This window comes from Bos grunniens, chromosome 8 (assembly GCF_055505025.1).
Source record: "Bos grunniens cultivar Pamir isolate PY7600 chromosome 8, Bosgru_T2T1.0, whole genome shotgun sequence".
Classification (NCBI taxonomy): domain Eukaryota; kingdom Metazoa; phylum Chordata; class Mammalia; order Artiodactyla; family Bovidae; genus Bos; species Bos grunniens.
The window spans coordinates 67,948,955-67,966,786 of record NC_141172.1 but is presented as its reverse complement, the minus strand read 5'-3'; the positions used below and the strand labels follow the sequence as shown (position 1 = coordinate 67,966,786).

General features: G+C 41.2%; 1 protein-coding gene across 2 annotated transcripts in view; it reads right to left on the bottom strand.

The window, feature by feature from the left end:
* XPO7 (exportin 7) overlaps nt 1-17,832 on the bottom strand; it is a 91,325-nt gene that overhangs the window by 13,113 nt on the left and 60,380 nt on the right. For both annotated transcript variants that reach the window (XM_086416124.1, XM_086416123.1), the window contains exons 6-18: nt 15,558-15,662; nt 13,947-14,112; nt 13,279-13,352; nt 11,849-11,968; nt 10,300-10,446; nt 9,308-9,480; nt 7,192-7,385; nt 6,655-6,760; nt 4,370-4,505; nt 3,758-3,831; nt 2,519-2,599; nt 1,240-1,303; nt 451-559 (exon numbers count right to left, since the gene is read on the bottom strand). In XM_086416124.1, coding sequence (XP_086272250.1) covers nt 451-559; nt 1,240-1,303; nt 2,519-2,599; nt 3,758-3,831; nt 4,370-4,505; nt 6,655-6,760; nt 7,192-7,385; nt 9,308-9,480; nt 10,300-10,446; nt 11,849-11,968; nt 13,279-13,352; nt 13,947-14,112; nt 15,558-15,662 — 1,549 coding nt within the window. The remainder of the gene's footprint in view (nt 1-450; nt 560-1,239; nt 1,304-2,518; nt 2,600-3,757; nt 3,832-4,369; nt 4,506-6,654; nt 6,761-7,191; nt 7,386-9,307; nt 9,481-10,299; nt 10,447-11,848; nt 11,969-13,278; nt 13,353-13,946; nt 14,113-15,557; nt 15,663-17,832) is intronic.

Here is a 17,832-nt window from a genome sequence, read left to right as displayed (position 1 = left end):
GCTTCAGGTTGTAAGCTGAGCCCAAACTGCTAATATCACAACCAGAACCAGAAAGATACATAAGCTCTCCTGGTACGTCTGTGCCAGGGAAGCGGGTGCTGAGGAATACTGGCCGTCTCAGGTGGGCTGCACCCCAATGTGGCAGGAGGGATTATCTGGCCAATGAGATGCATTTAGGAATCTCAATTCTCAATTCCCTTATCTTACAGATGAGAATCATGAATAGAATTTTAAAACCTATCAGATGAAAACTTCAGACACATACTGTAATTTTCTTCCAGTTACAGGGATCATGATACCACACTCTGTTGTTGGTGAAATCAAACTGTAATTTCAGATATTTTTGAAACAACAGCAAAGACTTCTCCCAACATTTAGTTTTCTATCCTTGCGTAAAAATTGAGAACAATGCCAAATTACTTCACTAGCCACTAGGGTTTATTGCAGTACCTAAATCCACCATGAGGAGACGCCCAAGTGCTGTGTAGAAGGTAGTTCGACACCGCATGTCTGTCAGGTTGGACTGATTGTTAATACCCAAGAATGAAAAGTGCTCGCTCTATTGAAAAAAAGAAAACAAGTTACAAAAATAAAAACACAGGGTTAGAAGCGGAATGCAAGCCAGTAATTTTAGAATTACTGAGCCCTTTCAAGTTAATGGCCATATCATCATTCCTTAATGGTAAATGAGGAGTATTAAAAAAAATTTTTTTTAAACTGTTACTGTTACCTACAACTAAGTTATTTTAGTAACAGTAATAGTTGGTGCTGTTGCTGCTAAGTCGCTTCAGTCGTGTCCGACTCTGCGACCCCATAGACGGCAGCCCACCAGGCTCCCCTGTCCCTGGGATTCTCCAAGGCAAGAACACTGGAGTGGGTTGCCATTTCCTTCTCCAATGCATGAAAGTGAAAAGTGAAAGTGAAGTCACTCAGTCATGTCTGACTCTTAGCGACCCCATGGACTGTAGCCTACCAGACTCCTCCGCTCATGGGATTTTCCAGGCAAGAGTACTGGAGTGGGTTGCCATTGCCTTCTCCAATAGTCGGTGACTTCACCATAACTCAGATTATCTGGATCCCAAAGAGTAGCTCTGATGACAGTAAGCATCATCTGGCAGTATGAAGGCAGTGTGAGGGACTGAGCACCAAGGAGCTCAATGTGAACATGTCCACTGCTGAGAGTATGTGGGAGGGGAGGTGGCTGGAGAGCAGGACCAGGAAAGGGGCTCAACCACTCACCGTGTGATTGTTCAGCATGAACTGTACCGCACTCAGCTTCACTAGCTTCCTTACACTACTGTATGTAAGGAGGAAGAGGGTCAAGGAAAGTGTGATGCAAAGTAAGAACCTCTGCTGCAGAATGGGCACCTTCTAGGTGAGAGCAGTTTCTTCCTGTACTATGAATCCCATGCCTGGATAGTCTATTTGTCTTAACCATTTGAATATGACACTGCCAAATTGGGGAAAAAGGAATTCTCTTCTAAACAGCATTTTAACTGACAGATGAAAGAATACCCATCTCGAAGTCTATGTGTAAGAAAATAGCTAAAACCCAGCAGTTTCCCTCAAGAATCATGATATCCTAGAGTAGCTTTTCTCAACGGGGCTTCTGAAAGAGAATTAAGCGCTAAAGCCTGTGTACAGCACCCACTGCAGGTGTGAATAAACCTCTCTCCTATGCATTTAGAATGAGACTAGCTCTGTATGACAAAAGCCATCCAAATAATTTTTATAGGGTTTACTTCTCTTGTAGACCCCTGGTGTGATAAGCTGTTTTGGAGCAATTCAACCTTTATAGTAGACTGAATCCAAGTCAAGAGGGTGTGTAGCCACTACTTTTATTGCAAAGTTTATGATCAGGCTGCTTCTACCTATAAGCTGATAGAAAAATCCAGAAGGACTTTACTGCCACCTATGCTAAAACCTTGGCTTCAAAGAGTGTGTACCTATCAGAAAGACCTGTTGGGGATTTCTAGATCTCAGAGATAGCCAGGAATAAATCTTTGGGAGACTATTTCAGAGGAGCTTGGTGGGCTACAGTCCATGAGGTCACAAAAGACTATGACACAACTAAACGACTTAACAACAACAGACGATTAGTTTGTCGGCTGGCTCACTTTTAAGGTCTGGAATTAGTCCTGGATTGTACGTGGGCATTGCCTTTGGTTCTGAGGAGAATGGAAAATACTTAAGTATTTGTGTGCGCTAAATTGCTTCAGTTACTCTTTGCAACCCTATGGACTGTAGTCTGCCAGGCTTCTCTGTTCATGGGATTCTCCAGGCAAGAATACTGGAGTGGGCTGCCATGTCCTCCTCCAGGGGATCTTCCCAACCCAGGGATCAAACCTGCATCTCCTCCATCAGTAGGCGGGTTCTTTACCACTAGTACCACCTGGCAAGCCCATACTTAGGTTTACATAAAGCTAAATTAAGGTAGAAATGGAAGAGGCCCTGATTTCTCAGACTGTGTAACACCATGGTCCCTGTTTCACCCAGAAGCCAGCTTAGAAAAGGATATCCAATGGAGAGGTCATTGAGAAGCTGTAGTGTCTTGGAGGTGATTGGTTCACAACGGCCCCAGTACTTCAGGTTGGTGATGCTGGAGGACAAAAAGAAAAGAAAAAGCAGGAGACACTTTTGATATGCCTGGTGTTCTGGAGAGTTGGGAGAAGAAGAAAATCATCCATCACGAGTCACCACACACCTGCATCACCAATTCACAGACATCACAACCACAAAAAATGGGTATAAAATCTCCGTACTTACATTTGGTTGACTAGAAAAATTATCCTTCAGATAATCTTCACTACTTGGTTCCAAAGCTACACTGGCCCATACCCAGGCCCTTGGAATTCTGGGGCACTCCAGGGCTGATTTCTGCAGCAAGGGCAAGAGATTTCTGCGGCAGTGATAACATGCAGACGTATGCAATTCTGCAACTGCACCATCCACTGTCAGCTGCAGAATTCTAGTAGCCCTTGCTTCTGGATTCTTGGCTGGCAGAGTCCTTTAGACCCCCTTTGTTTTTTTCATCTTAAGTGATTAACCAGCTCACAGATATGAGTGTTTAGGTCCAGGATGGTTGGAAGGAGGCAAAATGGCGCACTGCACACAGCCCTGGGTGATATATTTATTTGGCTACTACTGTGTGCATTGATAAATTGAGCTCTTAAAAAAGGGCGAAATGTAAACAAAGCGGCATAACTTAAAAAAAAAAAATAAAAGAACCAAAAAGGGCCAATCAGGAGCTCCAACTTTGAAGATAATTCATATAACAGCACTTGATTTTTGCGATTCAAGACTCTGAAAGGGTGTGATGGTTCCTGAGAGGAGTAAGCCCGTTTCAATTAGAGTGGGGCTCCCCTCCTGGGGGCACACCTAGTAGCAATCAGATTCAGAAAACGAAAGCCGGATCGGGGCCTCTGGGTAGGAGGGTGACCTGGTGAGAGGCTGGGGAGGAAGGTCTATTTTGCTAATGTCACAACAGGTTCACCCCAACAGGTTCCCCGTGATTCCAGAGGCTGCCGATGAGATTCCATATGGACAAAATGAAATCCTTGCCTGTTCAAGCCTGGAATGCTCTGGGGCCGGGCCATATCTCTAAGCACAGCTTGTCACACACTCAAATGCACAAGTTTCTGACGCAAACGATCAATGCTGGAATACCAAGGCACTGGCAGCACAATGCCAAGACCACATTTTACAGTTGCAACAGGACTGCAAGGGGCTCTTGCTGAGGGCGAGCCAGAACACTTACATTTTTCCTATGAAGACACTGAGGACCATGGTCTCGTCATTCAGGCCCAGAACCTCTGAGAGTCGGCGGTACAGCTGGTGGTGTGTTTGGGGAAGAGAAAGTAAACAGAAAATACAGATAAGAAAAACCATATCCCAATACTGTTTCTGTCTTCATGCAGGAGGTTAAAACCATAAGAAGAATATGAACAACAATCCTGGGGAAGTCTTTACTGACGGAATGAGCTAGTTTCTGAGTACTACTGAATACTGGGTACATGTTATTTTCAATCCTAAAATGATAAAAGACTGTCAAAACCTTCTGCTGTTTTGAACATCCAATTCATGTACATAGGGACTAAGAATGCCAATTTAGGGGAGACCAATGGATGTTGTGACTGGTCATTTATTAAGCACATGAAGACTGAATGCGAAGCAGAGAGGAGAATCTAGCTGACTTCTACTCTTTCATGAGTCTTTGAGGAGTCTTTCTGAAATTCTACAGACCAAGAGGAACTATTTGGATTATTCTGATAATGGAGACTATATCTAAACTGTTAACAGCCATTTCTTTTACTCAGAAACTCCACAAGCAGAAGTGAGCACTAAATGGAGCCAACTCAGAGTCTGTTACCTTAGAGGATTTCTGCACCTGGTCCCCAATGTAGATCTTACGAAATTGTTCAAAAAAGCTCAGCATGGCCAATTCTAGTTTCTCGTTACCCGCCTGAGCCAAGCGAGAGTCTGTTAGGTTCATCAGCTGGAGCACCCTGGAGGAGGAAAAGCAATGATTCTCTCAACAGCAGGATATCCTGGTCACCACAGAAAACCAATCTCTCTGAAACAGGCACACGCCCCCTCCCCTCACCCATCATCCTATTGGAAAGGCCTTCTCTGCAGGCTCTAAGCTCCACTAGGGAACAAAATTCTCCCCTTCTGCGCCTCAGGAACCACAGCCAAGGAATATGAATGACTAGATATTTAAAACTTCCAGTCCCCTGAGATTCTATAGATGGAGGCAGAACTCGTAACTGCTTAAAAACAGTGGGGAAAAATACTAGTACTAGGGTAATGGTCATCCCTGAAACTTCCGTGAGAACTCAAGTACAGCAGTTTTATTTTCTTAGCCCCAGTTCCACAGCTATAAAATGAGGGTGACAGGACTAAGCCAGTGGCTCTCAATCTTTTTTCTCACGGAGCCATAAAAGGAAAGGAGACACGTGAAGGACGATGCCCACAGGCAGGGAACACTTCCAGGGACCAAGAGCTGATATGCTACCTGTGACTTCATCCCTTTCACCTGCACCCATTCCCCCAAAAGAAAGCATATTGGAATGCAAGTGAGTGGATGCTGGGTGAGTAAGAATGATGTTATTACAAGTGAGTCATCTGACATTTTGATAATGTGAAAATAGGTAACAAACTATTCAACATTTTGTGACATCATGAGTGCACTGGACTCAGTCACTGTTCTGGAACACTCAAGTTGAGAACCAGTATACAAGAAATTGTCTAAACTCAATTTATATTATGACACACACACAGTATTACACAAGGCTACAGAATCAGAAAGGTATTGGATTTCATCTTATTAATCTTTGTTCAATTAGGGCAGATGAGCATCTGATAAATAAGGTGGGGGTAGAAAGAGGCAAATGGGGATTTTCAGCATAAGAATAAAAATTATGGACTGAAATGTCTAGGGACCAATATGTCTAAGGAGAGCATCTGAAACTTTAGAACCCTTCAGGGTAGCAGTTCCTTGCAAGGTCACAAACCACATTCATAAAAATTGTTGTTATTTAGTTGCTCAGTTGTGTCTGACTCTTTATCAACCCCATGGACTATAGCCCGCCAGGATCCCCTGTCCATGGGATTTCCCAAGCAAGAATACTGGAATGGCTTGCCACTTCCTCCTGCAGGGGATCCTCTCCACCCAAGTCTCCTGCTTGGGAGGTGGATTCTCTACAGTCAGTCACCTGGAAAGCCCTTCATAAAAATACTAAAACATTATTTGCCCTTTCACTTGCATTCTCACAGGAGGGTGCAGTGGGGTTTTTCCAGAGGCTATAAGCCGTGTGATATCACTACAGTCTGAATGCAGAAGAAGAGAGAAGAATCCAGCTGACTTTTACTGTGCCAGACATTAAAACAAAGCTACTCTTCTCATTCATTTCTGCTGAAAAATATAGTTAAATATTGATAGATATAGCTCACATGAACAAGTTCTTTGAGGACCTCTATACTTTTTAAGATGGTAAAGAGTCCTAAAGAAAAAGGTCTGAGAATCTCTGCTGCAGAGGTTTAAAAAGATTTTAAAAAATCCTGTCTTTTTATTTCAACGGTAAGTAGACTTTCAGAAATCACTAAATGCTCATTTACAGGTTTTTAGTAAGATGAGAATCACACAGACACAAAATAACTTGAAATCCTGTAGATGGAAAAGGGTATGTCAAAACATCTGAAAGGCTGTAGAAATTCTGTAATTCACCTTTAGGGATATTTGAAGACCCAAAGTTTCCTATTAGACTTCCTATTAGACTATTAGGCAAGGCAAAAGCAGTCCACATTTTCATTAACTCTCAGATATTGCACTTAACAGAACTAAAAGCTACCCTCCACTCTGTATCCTACTTATACTCTTAATTCTATATCCACAATTTATTTTCTAGCTGAATTACTGCAGACGGTTTTTTAGTAAAGATTGTAGGCATGGCTGTTGCTGTTTTTATAAAAACTTTAGAATCTGGACCTGTAACAGTTTTTCATTTTCACCGGCAATCAGCTTCATAAAATTATACTTTGTAAATGGGAAGAAAAGCACTAACAGAAGCATATCAAATTCCCATGGTCTCAGGACCCAAAAGGGGGTGGGAGGGTCAGAGCAGTGAAACGGGATGCCTCCGTGCGAGCACTTACCGACAGACAAGCTCGCCGTCCATAGCATCCTGCTCATCAGTGCTGGCAAAAGAGACCCGGCCACCAATCACTGCACCGATGATGTAAACCAGCCACGTCAGCCTTCCTGCAACAGGAAGAAGGCCCATTAGTGTCACCTTCTGTCATCACTGCAAGAAGAAATTCCTCACTGTGAGGTTCATTTCTTACTCTGAACTCCCTTAATCTTAAGAAAGCGAAAAGGCCCTGAAGTCAGACTGTTCCTTCAGAGAACAGCTACTCCTCTGCTTTAGTAAAGGTGATACCAAGGGCGAAACTCAGTATAACCAAGGCTCCCCTATCAGACAGGGTCGTTAGTTTTAGAATGCAGTAGTTCCTTAAACACATCCATTACAGATATGACTTCAGTTGCTCTTCCCTAGTTCCCGATGGCATTTATTATCAAATATTCTTGTTTATATGAAGCTAACTGAGGATGGAAAGTTTTCTGAAGCGGGGAGGTGAAAGGGAGGTGACAGTGAGTGAAAGGGTACTGACGGCAGTCGGGTGTCCACTTACCTTCCTGCACTGCGATGTCCATGGGGCTGGCGCTGGCACTCTGGAGCAGCTCCTGGTAGGACTGGGCAGACTGGTCAAACAACTGCACGAGCAGTGCACACGTCTTCTCGTATTCACAGCGCCCGATGGTAGACAGCTGGTCCAACTGCTGCTGGACCAGACCCGTATCCTCCAGGGGATCTTCCAGTCCATCTCTACTCCCAACAGAAGGAAGGAGCCCTCTTAAAGTGTGTTGCTGACTTCCCTGTCACAGCAGCTCTCCTCCTCCATTCTGCCACCACGTGCCGTCGTAGAGGCCCAACACAACTTTTTACCAAGAAAGGTAAGAACGGGCTGAAGGCAGGGGTCTCACCCAAGCATCAGTCTCCTTAAGTATCTTTCAATCCCTAGCCCTGTAACATTTGTCTGCAGTGATTTTCCCAGTCCTATGCTTCTCAACCCTGAAAGCTCCCAGCTCTCAGCCTCTCGTTTGGTCCTGACTATATAAGACTACAAGTGGCCTATCCCTGCTGTGAGGCCACTTGTTCTGTGATCAGATGGGTTTTGGAATTCAGAAATCTTCAGATTTTAGGGAGGTACTGTATGCTTCTGCATGTGACATGAACCCTCCATGGGCTGTGACATGAACCCTCCATGGGCTGTGGCATGTCATATACAATATTCCTGCATCAAAATATATAAATATTATGAATAGTCACACTAAATAAAAGTTTTAAAAACACTACTATGTGTGTGTGCTAAGTTGCTTCAGTTGTGTCTGACTCTTGTGCAACCCCATGGACTGTAGGCTGCCAGGCTCCTGTCTATGGGATTTTCCCAGCAAGAATACTAGAGTGGGTTGCTATACTCTCTTCCAGGGACTTCCTGACCCAGGGATTGAACTGCAGATTCTTTACCACTGGCACCACCTGAGATTAAGTGGTCTCATATCAGCACAAGTCAAGTTTTGCCATCAAATGAGTTTTGTGTCAAACTTATGAGAAAATTAAACATTCACATCTTAAGTTTCAGAACTGCAGACAAGGCACTGTGGATCTATACCATGTCCTGTCGTATCCACTGGTTTCCTAGACTTAAAAATCTGATCATATCATAAGCTGTCTACTGTTACGACAAGGTTATATGACAATCCAGCAGCATCACTGCCACTACAACGGGCAGCTCAGAGCTGTGTGTTAACCATGGTCTATACACTAGGCCAGGACACAGTAATTTAATCTTCATTATAATGTGGCCCAAGAGCACACAGCTGTTAGTTGAGTAACTGGGCCCAGAGCCCATACATGTCCCCACTCCCCAACATGGCCTGCCTGAAACCTGCTGAGTCCTTAGGAATAAAAACTATGCCACTAACAGAACAATGCTTTCCAGCAGGCTTCACCAATACCCAGATTCTGAAATGATTCAAGTCATACACAACTGAGACTATAATTATTATGACAAATTTACTTGATTTGAGCAAATTATGCATGCAACTTAAAAATGAAAAAACAACCAGACCGTCAGAGTTCAGGTAAATTCTCCTGAGAAACAGCCAATGAAAAAATATATAAGAAAAGTCTCTACACCAAGAATAACTGTATTTTATATAGGTCATTTCTGAAAGGGTCTGACATTTCTTTACTATAGAGTTCTGGTCCAGTTGGCAGTCAAGAAGACAGAACCCATGTGTCAGGTTAATGCAATCAGTGGCCAGCTGCCTGGGATTCTTGTATCTTCTAGTAAGCTCTGGACAGCATGCTTTATTTATCCACTTATTTCTTGAGAAGTTCACATTAAGCACCTATATGTTACACGTTATAAATGTTGTCACCTACAGCTTAGAAATGCTTCTCTCATGTTTAATGAAAATCAGTGGATATGCTTCATATTCCAAGATGCTGCTATGGTGGGTGAAGAAGGGACATACGTGAACAGGATGTTAAAGAGAAAAAGACTCTTCTTTCAGACATTATGCTCTCATCAGCTGTTGTACTGACAGGAAAAAATACCCATTCTGGTGTTAGCTCCAGTAAGATTCATATCAAGGATGCGTCTACCAACTGGGTGTCAGGTCCCTCACAAGTCTGACACCAAGCCATGTGTAGGGAAAAAGGGAGGCTGTCCATTTCCTTACCTGAGTATGATGTGCACAGATTCCAGACGGGATGTGATGTAGGCTTTGGTGACCTCAGGAGTATATGTCTCCAGCATGTGGGGCTCGGTGGCTTTCACATATGGCACGGAGGCTGCCAGCCGCTGCCAAAGGCTCAGGAGATAGTGCACACTATTTGGGGCAAATTCCCAATGCTAAAGAAAACCAAGAGAGTAGGCCTCTGTTACCACCATATCGCCTAGAGGTCCAATCTTAAATTTAAGTATCTCTTAAGATGCTCTGATGTGACCTCCTAGACGTCCCAGAAGCATCAAACCACAGATGCTCTAAAAGGAAGGAAGAGGAGAAAGAATCGTGGGTGGATGGACACAGCAAAGTCTATTAAAGGGATCCGTAGAATCAGATGTTAGCTCTCATTTGTGTACACAGTACATTAGTCTCAAGCCACTTGACATAAAGAATAAAGGATTAAAAAAAAAAAAAGGATAAACTTTGATGGGCTTTGTCCTATGTACTGGAACCAGTCTAATGTGTTTACTGGTATTTCAGAGACTAATCGTCCAGTGAGAAGAGCTGTCCTGAGCTGGTTGAGTAAGTGGCTCTCAGACATCAGTATGCAAGATAGTCTTGTAGGAAGCTTGTTAGAAATAGAGGTGCCAAGGTTCCCCCCCTAGACCGAGTGAACCAGAAATGATGGGAATAGGACCCAAGCACCTGCATTTCTCATCAAGCTCTCTGGATGATTCCGATACAAGCCATCACTTTAGAGAACCCCTGCCTACACACGGCTAAGAAAGAGAGGGTGCTGAGTCTCCTTTCACTCTTCTGCCTGTTTTTTTTTTAGGGGGACTATGAAAGAATTCTCCCAGCCTTGAATCTAAGTATTATTCTTGCAATTCCCTCATGTTCTCCTAACCACACTCTTTGTAATGCCATAAGGTTAAATAAAACCAACAAGCAAGGGAAGAGGTTCTAATGTTTAGGAAGAAAGAGACAAGCAATCCACGACAAACCTGTAGGCTGGTCACCGTGAAGTTAGCTATCAATCGGATGACTTCGGGGTAGTTTTCCACCTTCACTAATTCTCCCAGTTGATAGTTACTCTTCAAGCGGGCCAGTAGTCTGCAAAACTCATGGTAATTGTTTGGGTCTGACAAACTCTGGTGACAGTACAGGGAGGAAAAGAAAATGTAAAACATGACTCACTAACTTGCTTCCCAAAGGACATGTGGGATGGCTTGGGGGATGGGGAGGCGGTGGGAGATGTGCTTTAACTTCTGAGATGCTGGCCATCATTCTGAACGACACATTTGTATGATTAAAAAACAATTTTTAAAAAAGTCACTTTTAAAGGGGACTATTGCATCTATTATCTCATCTGTTCACAATAATCATGTTGGAAGATGGGGTTATTGGCCTCAGTTGGCAGAGTCTGAAACAGAAGCCCAGAAGGACCATACTACTTGCCAGGGCTGTAATGTTGATTAATGGCAGAAAGGGGCACAATCTCAGATTTAACAGGCTTGTTTGCTTCCCACTGATCGAATGAAAAGTAATGAAATTTTCATTTTCACAGCTGTCTAATTTATCATTAAGCACAACTAGAATGGCAAAGTTACACAAATATTTCATGTATTTTATTATCCCACATTCATGACAACAAACTCACTGTATTAGTACATTTATGTATCTTGTTATCTACTTGTATCAGACACTTTTGTTTGCACACTACACCAGTATATTTGCTTCCTTACACATGTTCTCCTACATTAGAGAAGGCAGGCGGGTGGGGGGGTGGTGGTTCTTCTGCTTGTCAGTACATCTCTGGCCCGTGGTAGGTGACTCCATACAATTTGCTGACAGAAAAAATGACTTTTTAAAAAGGAAAGAATTGAGTAATGTTTTTTTTTTCTTTTCTTTTTTTTGGCCACGCCACATGGCATGAGGGATCTTAGTTCCCCGACCCCAGATCGAACTTACGCCCTCCGCAGTGAAGGCATGCAGTCTTAACCACTGGACTGCCACGGGAGTCCCAGAACTGAGTATATTTAAAAGTGAATGGGTCTTATTTATGATATTTCCTAGTGTGGGGAAGTGATACTTAAAAAAAGGAGGTGTTAGCTGAATCTTTCGGACTGAAAAAGACAAGAAGGACAACTGAGTTATGGAATGAATAATATTTGAATGAGAAATCTCCCTTCCTAGCTAAAAGTAGCTCTGTTCACTTAGGCAAATAATTTACATTCAAAATCACGGAAACAAAAACAAAAAACACACAAAATGACTAGTTCTCTCCTTATTTTCCTTCAAAGTGACCCTTTCAATAATTTCAACATTCCTGAATCTAGGGACAAGCTCCTTTTCTGGGTAAATGTTAAAAATCTATGTACAGACATTCACTTAAATCTTCTGAAGGATAACAGATTGAACTGTTTTCTAGGGTTTTTGCTATGTGTGACCTCTAGATTGAGCTTTTTGCATGATAACAGAGAGGTATATACTAATCATACATGCTTATACACACATACACATAAAATAAAAGTAAATTCTCAAAAGTCATACCTGTGGGTTTTCCAGTATTCGTTTAACACCATCAACAAGGTGAGAGAGAAACTTGGCCCTCTCTGCATTGTTGAATAGGGATCTTCTAACTGAGGCAATCTGTACTAAGCAGGATAACACCTAGAGCAGGGCACAACCAAAACACAAATGAGCAGAAAAGATGGTATAGCTCTTTTCATTACTCTTTCCCTTGCTATAAATATTCTTCTCTGTTTTGTCACCCTCTGCTATCATTATAATGATATAAAAAAAAAAGATCAAGGAAGGTGTAGTTGAGGATATCTGAAACAGCTTTATTTAAAGAAAAATAAAGGGCATTAGACTCACAGTGAGCATAACAACTGGTTAAATCCACAGTTTGGAACTTCATACAGGTATTATTTTTCAACCACCCCTATGGCTTCTTTGTGTTTAAGATACATATTTAAACTTGAAAATACCAAGAAACTGACAGTAAACAATGCTTTAGACATAGTTTTTTTTTTTTTTTTTCTGTTTTATTAAGGCCTTTTGGCTATCAGGTTTTGCTATGTAGTGCTATCATGAAATAACCAAGTCAGAGCTATGCTCAGAAGAAAACAGGTTTTACAATGAAAATATTTTCCCCTTTCCCCATTGCACTAGAAATTTACATTTTGTTAGCCCCTCTTGATCTATTTTCTGCCCTTCTTCTCCCTACTTTCTACTCCGGGAGGTGGACCTCTGTTGACTAACAGCAGGAGTAAATGTAATGATACAAGCAACACAAATTCATGTTTCTGCTAAAGTGAAAGTCCGCATTAATTTGGAAAAGTGACATAGTGACCCGGAAAGCAGTCTACGCAGAAACACTGTGCAAAACACCCACTGACATTCCTTTACTTTCTTTGTAAGTTTTGTACAACAACATTTTACACCAACAATCTGAAGTATCAGACCACTGACTTTTTAGGACCCAAATGAATTTTGGGATTTGAGGTTAATTATTGCTTTAAAGGAGAAATGCAGCATTCCCAAGAGCTTTCAAATTTTATTAAGGCCAAGTATGCAAATCTGCCTTTCTAATACAGCTTCCATTGATCACTTATATAACATAGGCCTGAGGGATTTTCAGAAATCTCAGTCTTGACAATCTTCTACTAGACCATATAAGATGAATTCCCTATATTCTAGCCTGTGGCAATTCGAGGTACAGTACAAAGTCAGACACAAAGGGGACCAAAAGAACTTGACACCTGTAGCAATTTGTCATTAGACAGGAACAGTTTAAAAGGAATCAAGGCTTTATAGTGAGAACCTTTAACTGACAAGCTTTATCTCAACAGGCTAGATAACTAACCCTAGTATTCCTAGGAAGAAACTTTACTTCTATGATTTTGTACAACACAATGAACATAAGGCTCATTCGCCACTACTACATTCCAGAAACAGACACTGTAGTCCTGACTCACCAGAGGTGAAAATGAAGGAGGGATGGAATGATAGAGGTCAAAAAACAGCTGCAGAGTTGAAGAATCTAAGAACGCTGAAAGAGAAAAGAGCACATTACTGAATTGTCTGCACACTGGGGCCGGTGCACTCCGGCGCTCTATAGTCATCGGGGAGTGTTATCTTCCTGCTTTCTTATCTTACAGAATGTTTATTTCCTTTGAAAGTGACAAACTAATGGGGGCTTTTTGTTTTCCTTTCTTTTTTTTACAAAAGCATTAGTTTTTAGTTCCTCTAAGAAATGGATTCATTTTTTCTGATTCTCAAACAATGTAAGACAAGCAGGATTCTTCATAGAAAGAACTTTTATCTTTTAGGAACACAGGACCAAGCACATGCACAGGTTCTTTGTTTTTAAAGCTAGAAACTCTCTCAAATGAGCAAGAAAGCAGAAGTCTCTAGGTGAGAAATGTAAGGTCAAACTCACATCCATCAGAAACCGGGTAACCAAGAGTTTGCCCCAGCTGGGGGATCCTCCCAAGTGCAGCTCCCTAACTTTATAAAGACCCACAACAGTCTCCCAAGTTTTCTCTGACAGCAAGCAGGGGATCTGCCAGGGGATCCTGAGCCCACTCTGCTGACTCCAGGTAGAGGGGAGCAGCAGCCTGGTGCGAGGGTGTGGCCATGTTACCTGATCTCCAGCTGGTGGGGATCTGTACCGTGCACAGGTCATCTGAGGACTCGTCAGTGGAAGTGCCGATGAAATCAAAGTTTAGGCAGTTATGAGTGAGCTTGAGCAGTTGCATCAGCAAGCCATGCTGACTTTCATCATTCAAGTTCAGATTCTTTCCAGAAGCCTGTAAAAATGACCACATAATGAGCCCCAAACAGTCACTCCTTTCTTCCAAGCTTGCTACCAGACTTACAAGGAGGCTGCTGAGCCAGAAAAGGAGGTGGCTCAGCACAGTCGAGTGGTGGTTCTCTGCCAGGGGATGCAGCACTTCTAGTACCTTTAAAGTCCTTCCATCACCATGAAACTCCTGGCTCCTTATTTACTATTAACACATGTTTCATGTTCATAAAAACATGAAGCTAGTATTTAAGAAACCCCCTCTTTGACATTTACTCTTTACAGGCTGCAGACATCGTGGCCGCAGATAATTCTGAAGCAATATGGGATGAATGGTTACTTCATTTGCATGTTAGATCCTTTTTATTTATTCATCAGCAGTGTACCTGCCTACAGCTCAGTAATGCCCCAGAGCTATGGTGACTATGAGATTCAAGTTTCTACCAGTTGTGACCTCAGGGACTAGCTGGTTCGTTTCTGACAGCATCAGTATCAGAAGAGGATTCAATCCTGTTTTCTCACAAGCTTTTTCCCCCTCTAGAGGGTACAACAGTTTTTACAAGGCAGCTTGCCCAAATTGAGGACTTTTGGGGAATTCTGAAATAAAACTAGGTAGCCGAAGGAAAAGATGGATGGACATCATTTACTGGGACAAAAGAAAAATCTAACCTTGCTTCTCATATTACAATTGAGACACACTGGAAAATGAGAACAAGAACAATAAAACAAAAACCCCAAATGAACACAAAATCAGAGGGTAATTCCATTTGGCTTTCTATATGGACAAAACATCCAAACACAGCTATAAATGTGTACAATTTACAGGTTAACATTTCTTCCTTAGTTCAAGACTATCAATATATGAACTGAAATACCAACTTTCTATTTTAAAACAGTTAATTTCCTTCGGTGATACTGTCTGCCCCTTCAGGTTATGAAATCTAAATGGATGTTAAAAATTCAAAATCTGCTTTTCCTTACAGATGCTGCTTGTTTATTTGCTGCCTGTAACTCAGCAGGGGACAGGGGAGCCAGCCTAGTTTTAATGTGCTAACAATGCAGTCTGAGCCTGTGTTCAGAGCACTGAGAATCAAACACCATAAAAGGAAGATGCTTTAACTCCATATAGGAAGGTCTTATGTGGATATTAAAAAGACCAAACAACAAAAACCTCAAGCTTCATGGCAAACTAGTTTCTTTAAAATAGGAGAATGGGATAAGTGTTCATTTTCGGCTCCTTACCTAGGGGAACAGATGAGAAATCAGGAAATAATTCTTTCTCTCAGACTGGAAGGTCATCAACATCTCGGACATATATATTATGTGAGAGATGATAATTAAATAGATACATAAACTCTCACGGGTCAGTGAAGAGCTGACATCTAACAAGTCTCCAGTTACTCTGATTCTTTCAAAAGGAACCAGGAAGTAGGTACCAACACACAATCTCACCTGTTTTAGTAAATTGCACGAAAGTGTGAAGATATCGAATAACGATGAATCTCGGAAAGAAGAGGCTATTTTTCTGTGCTTGGTTAAAGGATGCGTGGTGTCTGCCTGTGCAGAAAAACAAACCAACACAAGTTTTAAAATTAATGGCAAAGAAAAAATTTTTCTTGTAGACTTCAAATAAAGTAGAAAGATTTTTCAATAAGATCAACAAAAATAACAAAATACATTTTAAACATTTAAGTTACTATTAAACTCTAGTGAGAGAATGAGGATGACGATAAGCGGCAACAGCTCCGCAGGACATCATGTCTCTACCATTTACAGAGGGAAGATAGGAAGAAAGTACAGTGACTCCACTGCAAGGTTTCCCTTTCCTCTGCACTTAAGGAGGTAATATTTAACAAACTGTTGCAAGACTTTGTTAATAATTATTATCATGCTCTTTTGAGGCTGAGTCTCAAAAACAGACAGTCGTAAGGCTTGGATTTTGCTAAATAATCCAGTCAGAGCTGAAGTTACTACAGCCATGAACTTAAGATAAATGGCAATAGCCTGTATAATACTTTCTTTTCTCACCTATTTCAACATGCAGTCTATTCCACAGAAGTGAGGACTTCAATCAAGGGGCTGTACTGGTCTCTCACTCCTCTGTCCTTGTCTTTTCAGTCATATTTTAAAGGTTTTTGCGGTCAGGGATTAAATCTCTTACTTCTTTCGTATGTCCTCTATAGCTGACACACAGTACGTACTCAATAAGAGTGTTAAAGGAATTTCAAGGTTGCCAACAATATTTAGTCCAACCACTTACTGTAAGCTTAAGTCACTTCTATATACTGATCAACTCATGCAGGAGGGAGCTCATCTTCCTTTTGGCACATTATGGAACCTCCACCCCCTTATTTTATTTCTAAGTTCAAATTGGAATGATAACAGAAATATGCTTTCTAATTTAAATCTAAAGCAAAAAAAAAAAAAAAAAAAGCCAATAGAAAATTCAGTTGCACAGAGTTAAAAGTATTATGATTTTAGCCTCAGTGTCACTGTGTTACAAATGTCTTAGATAAAAAGGTATCACTAGATTATATACTAGATGCCGTATACAATCTGTTACACAGATCATAATCCAGAGAATAATTACATCTTAAGTACATCACACATATTTCTATTGCTTTCTTAAGAAAGATAAATACAAAATTTTGAAAAGATTCTAAAATACCAACACTGATGGATTTTGTGGAGCCAAGCTTCCAAAGGAAGAGCATTAACCCCACAATCTGTACGTAATTAACGCATGCTCTCTTATTACAAGGGTGTGTGTTTGTGTGTGTGTTCAATCGTGTCCGACTCTTTGCGACCCCATGGACTGTAGCCTGCCAGGCTCCTCTGTCCATGGAGTTTTCCAGGCAAGAATACTATAGTGGGTTGCCATTTCCTATTCCAGTTACTACAAGGACAGGAGTGGTTAAATAATAAGCAAATTAAGAGCATAGGCTCTGCAATAAGCCTATGCGGGTCTGAATTCATACACTGTTTGTCGCCTGGTAACTGTGATATAGGCAAATTAGTTAATCTTTATGTGCCTTGGTTTCCTTATCCAGAAAACAGCATAACCAGAGTCTCTATCTCACGGGACTACTGTGAGAATAAAATTAATGTAAGTGCTTAGAACAGTGCCTGCCACACAGAAATCACTCAAAAGTATAAATTATTATTTTAATAATTACCAATCGTAGTGTGGATTGCATGTGACAGAGAATACAATATGGACTCCAGATTTTAATAGGCTCTAAGCTAGTGAGTGTATTTAAAATACCAACTCACAGTTAAATTTCTCAGGGTTAATTAAAAGTCTGCATAAGTATGAGCAATAGCAACAGTGATGCCAATGTAATTAATAGCTGACAGCTGAAGGGTGAGCTGTTACAATTAATTCAGGCCTGTTCAATAATTACAACATTTTGGCTGGATACAAAAGTAAATGACTAAAAAATATTATAGCCAGAGCAAAAGAAAGCCACTGGTGTTTCCTCTGTAGTAATCTGTGACATCGATGACTATTTTAAAAAATTATTTGATATTTAGCAGAATGTTTTGTGCATTCTGAAAAGATTATCAGCAAAATCTTTAATAAAGGCAAATGAGAATTGATTTTTTAATGATTATAAATACATTAACTTATACAGCAGAAAGAGCACACCAATGATGCAGGTTTCCTAAGTTCTGACTTAGGATCATTGTGCTCTTCTCTAACATTAAACATTAATACCACTGAGGA